A 12,483-nucleotide genomic window follows, 5' to 3' on the forward strand; every position below is an offset into this window, starting at 1 on the left:
GTTTATTAGTTTAAGGCATCCGATTGTAATTAACCTGTAATAATATAATGGTCCACGGAATGGCCAAACTATTCCAAATACCATAGCTGCTTTAGCGTTGTTACTCTCACTGCACCTTCTTCTTCTTCTTTCAGCTGCTCCCATTAGGGGTTGCCACAGCGGATCATCTTTTTCCATATTACTCTCATTGCACCACTCAGAGTATTTATATCACTGTATCTGAGTGTGGAATTACAGATCTACAGCAGCTGATCGGAAAGAGAATTATTGGTATACAGCATCAAGCACATGCTTCCTCAGCCATGCTGCCTATTTGAACTGCTCCCATACGACAAACGCTTCAGAGCCTTTCCTGTACGGACCTCGCAGTTCAGAAACAGTTTCATCCCAAGAACTATAAATGCACTCAATCAGTCCATCCAGTGCTCCTTGTAGAACTGTTTGGACTTATAAGTACAATTACCTCACTGTAAACTTGCCATACAGTTATAATACAGTAATCCCTCGCTACTTCGCGGTTCACTTTTCGCGGATTCACGACTTCGCGGATTTTATATGTAAGCATATCTAAATACATAACGCGGATTTTTCGCTGCTTCGCGGGTTTCTGCGGACAATGGGTCTTTTTACTTGCTGCCTCAGTTGGTTTGCCCAGTTGATTTCATACAAGAGATGCTATTGGCGGATGGCTGAGAAGCTACCCAATCAGAGCACGCAGTTAAGTTCCTGTGTGCTGCTGATTGGCTCAGCGACGGAGTGTTGCATTAACCAGGAAGTCTCACCTCACTCATTCATCATTAACGTGCTAATGCTTCAGGGGCCGTGTCCAAGCACCAACAGAAGATGCAAATGATTGCAGAAAAGGTAAAAGTTTTGGATATGCTGAAGGAAGGGAACAGCTACACCGCTGCAGGACATCGATTCTTTTTATTTAAAAAGGAGGAAAAGCATATAAGATCTACGGCCGCAGTGTCCTTTAACCAGGGTGCAAAACGAGTTGCAAGTGGACGTGATAAGGCAGTAGTCTGGATGGAATCTGCTTTAGGAATCTTTGCAACAAGGTCGATGACGTCATGACCGCCTACAAGCTGCTACTTGTACTTCGCTATACAGTAAGTGTAAACTTATCTACCGATTTCATTTTGCTTAGCAGTTGTCCCTGTTTTTAATAGAGTAAATGGTGGGTTGTAAACAATACAGGGAGGGTTTAAAAACGTCCAAATACACGTTAAATAATTAAATAAATATAGTGTCCCTACTTCGCGGAAATTCAGTTATCGCGGTCGGCCTTGGAACCTATCTCCCACGATAAGTGAGGGATTACTGTATTGCACAACCTGAGCCACTTTATAAAGCACGTATTTACATATGATGACTATATCATTTTTAAGATGAAATGCAGCAAAATATGTTTATTACGTTATACAGTTAAAACGTTAACTATCATTTAAATAATCTATATTATTAATAATTAAACATGTGAGGACATGGTGATGCAGCGCTAGCAAGGAGCTGGCGCCCCTTTCAGGGATTGTTCCTGCCTTGCGCTGTATTCTTGCTGGGACTGGTGTGACACTGGAAGGATAGATGAATAGAATAATTAAACACGTACTACAAAGACATTTCAATGTTCCTTAAAAGTTTTGAAGAATCGGCATTCTAAGTTTACAGATTTACTTAACGTCTGTTACAGAGTTGATTGTGTATCAATTGGTTACTTGGAAAAAGAAAAGGAAGGACAGGAATTGGGGGTTAGTATGTTTGAAAGAAACAGTACTGCTGCAATAAATTATTTTACCGAAGGTCACGCACGGCACAGCAAGCATCTTGAGTGAGGCAGGAACAATCTCTGGGCCGGGCGCCAGCTCGTCACTATCACTGCACCACTGTGTTCCCATGTTTAATAACATGCTTTCATTCCTATTATCATGAAAATGATATCAAGTATACATCTCCGTAGTTAAATTATTCAGAAAGCTGAAATATCACGATTGTAATGGATTCTGTGTCCTGTCAGAGGAAGAGAAAGCCCGTTTAAGAAGCACGTAGTGATTCACACACATAAAGCACATAGAAGAACACATACAAAACAAAGCATTTAATGTGATACTATAGTTATGATAGGATTTGAGAAACTAGTAAATTAAACGATTTTAAGATGAAGTTTATGATGTTCTACTTTAATAACAAAATAAATTATGTGATTAAAGTGGAAATTTCGAGATTAAAGTTGACATTTCAAGCTTTTTTTCCCCACTGTGTGCCTATTTTTTTTTTTTTTCTCTGTACCCTAATAAGCTTTCATATGACACTCAGACGGCAGGCTACAACTCGCCTTTTCACGGTGACTTTGATATCTGACATGGCGACTTTGTGAACGTGAGCTTTCGAGTTTCTCAGACACCCTGTCACTCGATCAACTTCCTTTTCTTGTTTATACCACTGTTTAAATCAACAAATAGAACGTTTTTCCTTTGCCTCCACTTGGTATTCACTGAAATTCTTCTATTTACCCCATGCTTTTGCCATTACCTTTCCACAGAACTATGAGCTTAAGGGCTATTTAAATTGATTTGCATATTCAAAGAGGCGTAATTCTCGGAGGATTGGGGAGTTACAGCAGGCGCGTGCACATGCGTTACTTTTCACGATGACCGGGATTTATGTAGTAGAAGAATGTGGAAGATGGCGTACGCACAGATTTATGCATCTGGATTTTTTTGTGCATACGCACATTTCCACTTTTGTCTGTAAGCCATGTTTTAGTGTGAGTTCTACGCACGGCATTATGCATGAGGCCCCAGGAGTTGAATGAAGTCATGACGGTCGAAAGTGGGACTGCAGCACTTAATTTTTGGTTTCTTTTTGATTTTGATTTGCAGTTCTTGTTTTTGTGTTTATTTCCTGGTTTTGATCCCTGCTTGGATGATAAGATTTACTGATTTTTGGATTAGTTTGCTTTTTGCTCCTTTTTTGTCATGCCTTTTCTTTGTAAATCTTTTCAGTTCTTTTTTGTGAATAGATATTTAAACACAAAGAGCTTTGCATTGTTTGTGGTGGATCAGAGGTTTAACGGTACTCCCTTTCTCCATTTAAAGTAATGCTTAGACCTTTACTGCCAGTAGTGTTGGTTGTTTTGGGTGGTGATGCCTGCTGTTTTGATTCCAACTCATGTGCAGTGCATGTCTAGCTCTTGGGTTGTTTAAAGGCCCACACTCATTTTTGACATCTTTATGTGTCAAGATCATTAGCATATTTTGCTTGATTCCATACCATAAACCCACTGAATGTCTCATTCCTGCCACCAGAAGACAAAGGCATGAGTGGGCATGATGTTACCGACAGCAAGCAGGCAACACCTTTAGTGAGAATCCACGACTGTAAAGGAAGGGACTTCAAAGTTTGCTTGAATTGAAATGCAGAAGATTCTGTTTCTAGTTGTTCACACCTGAGCCTTTTAAAAAGATTCATAAACAGTTTAAAAACAAGGTGATATATATATAAAATGTATAAAACAATAAGTACATTTTTTATTTTTACATTTTTTGACTATTCTACTTTTATTTGAAGTAGCAGATTGCATTTATTGAACAGAAATTTTGTTTAAATGTCCAAAATCTTAACATTATTCAGAACCTTAAAAGCCAGAGTTGAGAATTTTTTTTTTACTTTTACTTGGAACCAATTGACAAATACTTTCACTTTTTGTTTGAGTGATATTTGTTTTACATAGCAGAACTTTTAATTGGGTTTTGTTTTGTGCTGCTCTGCCCAACTGTGCTCACAAATAATGCCTCACCTAACATTCATGTAGTTATTAACTGAGAAAATCAAGAAGCAATTCAAAGATGTTTTGAAGAGAGACAATAAAAAAACACGTTATGGGCTGAATCTTTAGAGAAGTATAATTGTATGTTCTGGATAAAAGATTAAACAATATTAAAAAGAGTGTTAAAACATTTTCAAAATGACTGCTTTAGTAAGTAATGAACTAAAAGGGAATGGAGTTAATAATGTGTGGGGATTTATATCATAAAACATGATGCTGTTCAAGTTATGCCATGGATTTTTGTGCTTTGATATGTTTTCACTAAACCACATGTGACAAAAATAAGCATTTTGTGGTTACACCTCTAATGATATTAGTTTTGAAAGTAGTAGTGTAAGTGAACATATAACAGATAAATAAAACAGTTAAGTAAAACAGAGTTTGTGCCCTGATGATGTAAATGTGCAAATGTGAACATGGGGCAGATGAGTTCACAAGGGGAACTGCAAGACGTTCTTCAAGTCACACCTAAATTGAAGGTTGTCAGACAGCAACTTAACATGGACACGCCTCACATTTCTGAACTCTGTGTCTAAATAACTCCAGGCCAGCTGAATTCTTCTCCTTGCCAGTGAAAACATTGTGGTGGATGCATTAATGGTGCTGACCAAGGCCTGATAAGGTAATCCTTATGGTGCAAACATTGTGAATACATTTTGATCTAAGACATTCCCAGTAGGGGCAGCACAGTGGCACAGTGGTAGTGCTGCTGCCTCACAGTAAGAAGACCTGGGTTCACTTCCCGGATCCTCGCTGCGTGGAGTTCGCATGTTCTCCCCGTGTCTGCGTGGGTTTCCTCCCACAGTCCAAAGACATGCAGGTTAGGTGTTTTGGCGATCCTAAATTGTGCTTGGTGTGTGTGTGCCCTGAGGTGGGCTGGCGCCCTGCCCGGGGTTTGTTTCCTGCCTTGCGCCTTGTGCTGGCTGGGTTTGGCTCCAGCAGACTCCCATGACCCTGTAGTTAGGATATAGCGGGTTGGATAATGGATAGATGGATGGAAAACACATAGCTGTGTTGCGTAACAAGGAAAGCAGGTTGTGCTGCTCAAACACTTGTGGACCTCCTGCCCTGGTAAGCTCTTGCTATAATCCATTCATTGACGTAATGTGCCCGTCATCCCAAAGCACAATGCTTGAATCTAATCATATTTTAACCAGCAAACAAATCTGTCTTATCACTTTTGTAAGTGTCTACTAAATTAAACACCTGTTTGTTTTCCCTGCAGTGACTATTTGTTATGCAAAAGTAACCTACCAGCTGCACCTCTGCAAAGATAGTTTTGCAAACGTCAATTGTGAATACCTGGCAGGAAGGTGAATGTAAAGAGCTGTCTTCAATGTGAGTGTGCGCCAGTCCTGTGCTCTTGAGTCATTCCATCCAAAATCTCAGTGTACTGCTGTCCAGCAGAAATGGCACCTTTTACATTTATCACCAAGCAGTAATTAAATACACGTTCATTAAAATGTATACACATATATAAAATTATGTTTTTTAAGAATTTTTTTGGACCTTGATGAGGGAGGCCTGTCTTTAACTGGCCACCATCATGCTGACGAGGGTTATGTGCTTCGTCTTTGTGTTTTGATTTCATAAGTTTGTTTGGAATTTTTAACTTTTTGTTTTGCTTCTTCTAGTTTTTTTTAATTTTTTGATTTATTTGGATTTTATTTATGTTTGGTTTTTTTTTGGCTTCTTCATGTGAGGGGTTTTACAGTTCCCTTGTCCCATTTGGGATTTGTTGGCCTTGTTCATTTTGTGAGTGCAAGCCCCAGTCCTGCACTAGAGTTTCAGGGCCAGGCCTACTTTCAGTTTTAAGGCCGCTTAGGAGTTTTTTTCATTGCAACATTTTTGTGTGTACGCACTGTTTATACATGATGAGGTCCAAGGGGTTAAATAAATATGGGTTTGGGTGGAGGAGCCATCACTTTCACTAATGTATCTGAAGGGGAGCAAATGAACACAAAGAAATGCAAAATGTGAGTACAATGTGATGAATTATGTATCAGTAATGGAAAAAGGCGGACCAAACACAATCAATCAGTTATTCTTTTTATGTTGAACTGTTCACAGGGAGCACCAACACAAAGTACTTTATGAAACAATCAACAAGAAAAAACAACATGAAACAGGTGACACTAGTTACATGGTCACCTTGCTTCATTTATTAAATGAGATATGACGCGTGTAAATACAGGATTATCATTAAACATAATGAGAGGAACGCACTGACCGAAGGTTTACTGAAGGAGAACAAGTGTCGAGCATTACTGGATGGTGGCAGAGGAAGGCTGCATTCATTTATTGTGGTGTGTGGCTGTGTGCTCCTCTTATTGGCTCTTTTCTCACAATATCTGATTGATTTCCCATCATGCTCTGACAGGGTTCATTTACTCACTCATTTTGTTCACTTGAGACCGGATGGTCTCAAACTTATTCACCAGACTTTTATCCATAAGGGTAATTTTGTCAGCTTCAACCACACAGACGACACAGTGCATCTGATCTGCCCGACGTGGAGAGTCTTTGTAGGTCTTGTGTTTCATATTTAGCGATTCCTTGGGATTGAACTGAAAAGAAATGGTCAGTTAAACATGAGACTGACTGCCATCAGACACACGTGTCTAAATTCCCTCTTAAGGCCTAATCCTTGTGTTATTTGTTCTCTGCACTATGGCACTCACCAGACACATGGTAGTTCATCTGACAAAAGCTAAATTCATATGGGATACCGTGGATTATAATTGATATCCAAGTGAAGGTGGCATCATTGTGAGCCTGCTATTTTGAGACCCCAGCCTTTACATTTTTTAGATCATCTTCATTTCAACTTGTGGCCAAAGCAGTGAAAGGAATCCTTTATGCCAAGGAAAGAAAAACTGGACACAGAAGTAATGACCCAATGCCGTTGATGGTAGACTCACTGAGTTCTTTCTTGCATGAACACTGCAATTATATTGAGATGGATGGAGACCCTGAATAAATATCATAAAAAAGCAGGGCTAAATTGTGTTGGGTTTGTTGTCCTTGGACAGCTGGCTAATTTATAATGGCATTAGCTGCAGATGGTCTGTAGTGAGTATGTCAGCCCACTCTTATGAAGATAAACACCAAACTGGCTTTTTAAAACCTGACCCTCTTAATACCAGGACAAGGTGCACTCTAAGGTTCCCTCCTACTGTTATCTCACTTGTTAGGCCACCTTGTCATTCAACTGCTTCTTCTTGTTCTCAGTTTTGTGCTTTAGAAGGAGTTGAATGATAATCTGTGAAAAACAGGCAAAGTGCCCAACATGCAGCCCACCTATGAAGAACAGAACTTAATAGTGATGGTCAGTGAGCTACCAGCTATGGTGCTTTTTTCTTTTTGCTGTTGGCCTCACCTTATCTTTCCTAATTTCCCATTTGTTTATTTATTTAGAATAATGAAATGTTTAAGTTTTATCTCATATGTTGAGAGTAATGTTAGTAAGTCAACAAGCAGGTCTCACCTCATACATATCCGGGACATGTCCTTTAATGGCACTAATGATGTCCTCCACCTGGATTCCTTCTTCATTGCTCTTTCTTTCCATGCCCATGCAGTCACACAGAACAAATGGCAACCACTTTCCTCCTTTTCCATCTTGAACGCGATAATCCCTGAACTGCAAGTGCAAAGACAGAATTCAAGGAGTAAAAAAAAACATCTGTGTTGTGATTATTAGAATCACGAGGAAGACATTAGTTTTGAATCTGATTACATTTTTCATATTGTAGTTATTTTTAAATGTTTTCTTGGTGATGTCATGGCAGTGCCAACTGGAGCCCAGTATTGCTCGCAGCTCCTTTGTTGTTAACAATAGTGTGATTATTGTGATGTCACAAGTGCTGCAGCAGTTTAGGGTGACGTCCCATGTATTGTAGCTAAAACAGCTGTGCTCTGTCAGTTTGTGTTTTCTTAAGGTTATGCGTATTATCTTGTTAGCTTAGCTCCAGAACGCTGTGTCAGAGTTGTTGGATTTTATTTCATTTTGCGTCCTCAAAATATCATTAAGCTGTCATTTCAGAGGTTTCTTCTGTGGTCAAAGAATTTGGTTGTTTCATTTATGTTTTGTTCTGATGCATTTTTATGAACTCACAATGCCGTATTGTTTTTGTATAAATGGTGCTATGTTATGCAGTTGCGAGACTTAACTATCGGTGGTCCACGTCACATGATGTCATTTCCACAATGGATAAAAGGTCAGCATCACACATTTCCAAATTGTCTGAGTATTAAGATTACTGAAAAGAACTTAGCATGCAACTTATTATATTAATTTGATCTCTTGGTTTTGACTCATTTTGATTTCTTGACTTCGATTCTTGTCTCTTGTATTGATTTATAAATTGTACTCAATTTTCTGGTTCACGACCCTCTCGCTATGTCCTTTTCAACTCAGATTTCTGCTTCACGTTTTGGGATCTGTTTAAAATGCTAAATTTCTTACTTACTGACTTTGACCTTAGCTTGCTTTTCTGACTTTATCTCCTGAACCTTAATTTCAAACCATCTAGGACTATTTCTTCTTGTTCAGTCAGGACACTTTACTCTGAATCCTAACTTTTATCTTGTCTTTGCTCTTGGATTTGGTTCACTAGACCTCTGATTATTTAATTCACAAATCAAAGCAACCTTTTGCTAAAAGACTAACTTTTGCTCATGGTCACAAATGGTTTGCCTGTCTGTCTTTAGATGTGCACTGCCACCTTTATTAAAAATGAATCATTAATTAAGCTGTGTCTAGACATAAAAATTCAAGGACAACATGGAGAAAGGAGATGTGAAGATACAGCAATTCCTGTCCTTACTTTTCTTTCTCCAAATACCCAAATCACCACACAATCAGCTCTGTAATAGACATTAAGCCATCTGTAAGCTTAGAACGCCGATTCTTCAAAACTTTTAAGTAACATTGAAATATCTTCGTAGTACATGTTGAATTATTCTATCCGTCTATCTTTCCAGTGTCACGCCAGCCCCAGCAAGCATACAGCGTAAGGCAGGAACAATCCCTGAAATTGGGCGCCAGCTCGTTGCTAGTGTTGCGACACCATATCCTCACATGTTTAATTATTAACAATATAGATTATTTAAATGAGGTTAATGTTTTATCTGTATAATGTAATAAACATATTTTGCTGCATTTCATCTTAAAAATGATATACAGTAATCCCTCCTCCATCGCGGGGGTTGCGTTCCAGAGCCACCCGCGAAATAAGAAAATCCGCGAAGTAGAAACCATATGTTTATATGGTTATTTTTATATTGTCATGCTTGGGTCACAGATTTGCGCAGAAACACAGGAGGTTGTAGAGAGACAGGAACGTTATTCAAACACTGCAAACAAACATTTGTCTCTTTTTCAAAAGTTTAAACTGTGCTCCATGACAAGACAGAGATGACAGTTCCGTCTCACAATTAAAAGAATGCAAACATATCTTCCTCTTCAAAGGAGTGCGTGTCAGGAGCAGATCATGTCACAGAGATAGAGAAAAGAAAAACAAATCAATAGGGCTGTTTGGCTTTTGAGTATGCGAAGCACCGCGGCACAAAGCTGTTGAAGGCGGCAGCTCACACCCCCTCCGTCAGGAGCAGACAAAGAGAGAGAGAGAGAGAGAGAGAGAGAGAGAGAGAGAGAGAGAGACAGAGTTTGTTTTTCAAGCAAAAATCAATACGTGCCCTTCGAGCTTTTAAGTATGCGAAGCACCGTGCAGCATGTCGTTTCAGGAAGCAGCTGCACAAAAGATAGCAACGTGAAGATAATCTTTCAGCATTTTTAGACGAGCGTCCGTATCGTCTAGGTGTGCGAACAGCCCCCCTGCTCAATCCCCCTACATCAGGATCAGAGAAAGTCAGCGCAAGAGAAAGAGAAAAGTAAGCTGGGTAGCTTCTCAGCCATCTGCCAATAGCGTCCCTTGTATGAAATCAACTGGGCAAACCAACTGAGGAAGCATGTACCAGAAATTAAAAGACCCATTGTCCAAAGAAACCCGCGAAGCAGCGAAAAATCCGCGATATATATTTAAATATGCTTACATATAAAATCCGCGATGGAGTGAAGCCGCGAAAGGCGAAGCACGATATAGCGAGGGATTACTGTAGTCATCATATGTAAATACGCGCTACAACAAGTTTAGGTTTTATACATCGTGATTTGTGCGTGGAAACGGGCTTACGCAACATTTTTGTGCGTACGCACCGTTTATACATGAGGCCCCTGGTCACTACAAGAGCAAAATGCACAGTTGCAAGTTTTGAAGAGCAGGGTGAAGAGTTCTAGCTGAACTGAACACATCAACAACAGCTTGGAGTGATTTTAACATAGCAAATATATGCCAATAAACAGCCGCAGTAATACTGAATTCAAGTGTTATTAGCGTTGCACTCTGTTAAAGAGAAGATTGAGTTTGGCAGTACTCTGATACAAGAATTACATAACCAAAAAGCTCTTTTCATTTTTGTGACTCACTCACTCACTCGCATACTCATAACTAATCTTTACTCACCAATCTCGTTTCAAGTTGGTCCAAGCAGAGAAGCACACTGTCTCATCTACATTGACATTTATGGCATTCTTATTCACCAGGTGTGGAGGTTGAATGTGCTAATATAGTCAGGACAGAGAATGAGTTTGGCACACAACAAACAAAAGAAAGCAATCAATTTGGAAATTTAAAAATTATGGAGACGTCTGTGGATTCGAGCTGTGAACTGATTTTCAGTTTCACATTATTGTAAACTAGGGATTTCACTGCTGAAGTGATGATTTTTAGGAAGTTGTTTAATGTTGACTTGAATTGTTTGATTAATGCTTTAACTTACTATTATATTTGGTTGTATTATTGATTTTAAGTGAAATTTTTGTGATGCTATTAGGGCACTAATTAGTTTGTGATTTTCAAGTTATATTGCCATTATATGTATTATTTTACATGGCCATGGCCTTTGCATGTGAACAACAGGCATGTGACATTATCACTCTGACTTTATAAAAGATGGTGACAGATTTCAAAAAATGTCCAAGCTTTGCTTTTAAACAAGGGATTGACTATCAAGAATTTCTTAAGTGAATGACGAAGACCTTATCAAACCTCAGCAAATAATCTAAACATATTTAATGAGCCAAAGTAAAAAGTATTAACCCACAACAAGGAGAAGGAAATGTAATAGAATGAAATCTCAGCTATTATCACTTTGAACCAGTGATGGGCAATTCTTGACCGATTGGTTCTTATTGAATGACTTTTCAATTGAGTCATACATTGAGGTGCGGGCGAATCAATTCAGCAGAGCTTAGCACTAGCACTATGGTGCATGCGTGATGCCATCAGCAGTTTTATTTTTGCAGATTGATGTTTAAAACACATGTCTGATTCACAATTCTCATGCTTTTTCTTCACTTATAGTTGTTTTGAGTTTAAACTGAATTATTTCTGATGAGGGTGGACTCACTGATGATTCCCTCTTTTATCAAACAATGACAATTCTGGCAAATCCCTACTGTATTTAACAGATAAGTGAAACATTTGCTAAGTGTGTCAGTTTCTACATCTAAACATATATAGAAATCCCTCCTCAACACCACATTATCATAATTTCAATTCAATTCAATTTTATTGTCCCAAGAGGGAAATTTGGTTTAATTTATAGATAACTTAGATAAAATGCTACCATATTCATTTATGAACAATCTATATGACTTACTGGTGGTCTGTAGACTAGGACTACAATTGTGCTTGAATCTATTTTAATATCTAATATGAGCACCTCAAAGGATGTCAGTTCACTTAAATTTTTAGAAGCAGTTTGCAATTCATCATACCAAATTATCCAAAGGCCACCTCCTGGACAATGATCTCTAGGTCAGGCAATTTTGCTACCATAGTTTGGGATAAAACAAAGATCCTGTCCTGTTAGGGTGAAAAACATCTCTCTTATTCACAAAGGCTTTATTTGTACACCAGGTCTCTAACCAGCTGCGAAAAGAACAAAATACACTACTGACAACATCTAATCTTGGTAAAGGGCCAGACACAATTACAGTGCTCAGCATAAATGAGAACACCCCCTTTAAAAAGTACAAATTTAATCAGTAGCTCAATGAACAAAAGAACAATGTCCAAAATTTTCACAAGGCTGAGTTTTATTGAACACTTGTTAAACTCCATAACATGAAATTAAGGTTAATAATATAAGTTAGATCACAAAATCTTCAGTTTCACTCAAATTGGTTGAAGCAAAAATGAATACACCCCGCAACAAAAACTACTACATCTAGTATTTTGTATGACCACCGTGATTCTTAAGGACAGCACCAAGTCTTCTAGGCATGGAATGAACAAGTTGGCGACATATTGCAACATCTATCTTTTTCCATTCTTCAAGAATAACTTCTTTTAGAGCCTGGATGCTGGATGGAGAGTGATGCTCAACTTGTCGCTTCAGAATTCCCCACAGGTGTTCGATTGGATTCAGATCAGGAGACATACTTGGCCATTCAATCACCTTCACCCTGTTCTTCTTCAGAAATGCAACAGTAGCTTTAGATGTGCACTTTTTCAACACGACAATGATCCAAAACACATGACGACCAAGTGCATGGAGTGATGGCAGCATCTTCTCCTTCAGTTTAG

At 38.7% G+C, this 12,483-nt stretch overlaps 2 protein-coding genes across 2 annotated transcripts in view; one reads left to right on the forward strand and one right to left on the reverse strand.

Annotated features, from left to right (window-relative positions):
* Window positions 1-7,406, reverse strand: part of LOC114658636 (interferon-induced protein 44-like) — an 81,911-nt gene extending 74,505 nt beyond the window's left edge. The window contains exons 1-2 of the mRNA XM_051932966.1: window positions 7,317-7,406; window positions 6,225-6,396 (exon numbers count right to left, since the gene is read on the reverse strand). Coding sequence (XP_051788926.1) covers window positions 6,225-6,396; window positions 7,317-7,406 — 262 coding nt within the window. The remainder of the gene's footprint in view (window positions 1-6,224; window positions 6,397-7,316) is intronic.
* LOC127529379 (uncharacterized) overlaps window positions 1-12,483 on the forward strand; it is a 773,396-nt gene that overhangs the window by 547,755 nt on the left and 213,158 nt on the right. The gene's annotated exons all lie outside the window — the stretch shown is intronic.

The sequence above is a fragment of the Erpetoichthys calabaricus genome, chromosome 10 (genome assembly GCF_900747795.2).
Source record: "Erpetoichthys calabaricus chromosome 10, fErpCal1.3, whole genome shotgun sequence".
NCBI classification, from domain to species: domain Eukaryota; kingdom Metazoa; phylum Chordata; class Cladistia; order Polypteriformes; family Polypteridae; genus Erpetoichthys; species Erpetoichthys calabaricus.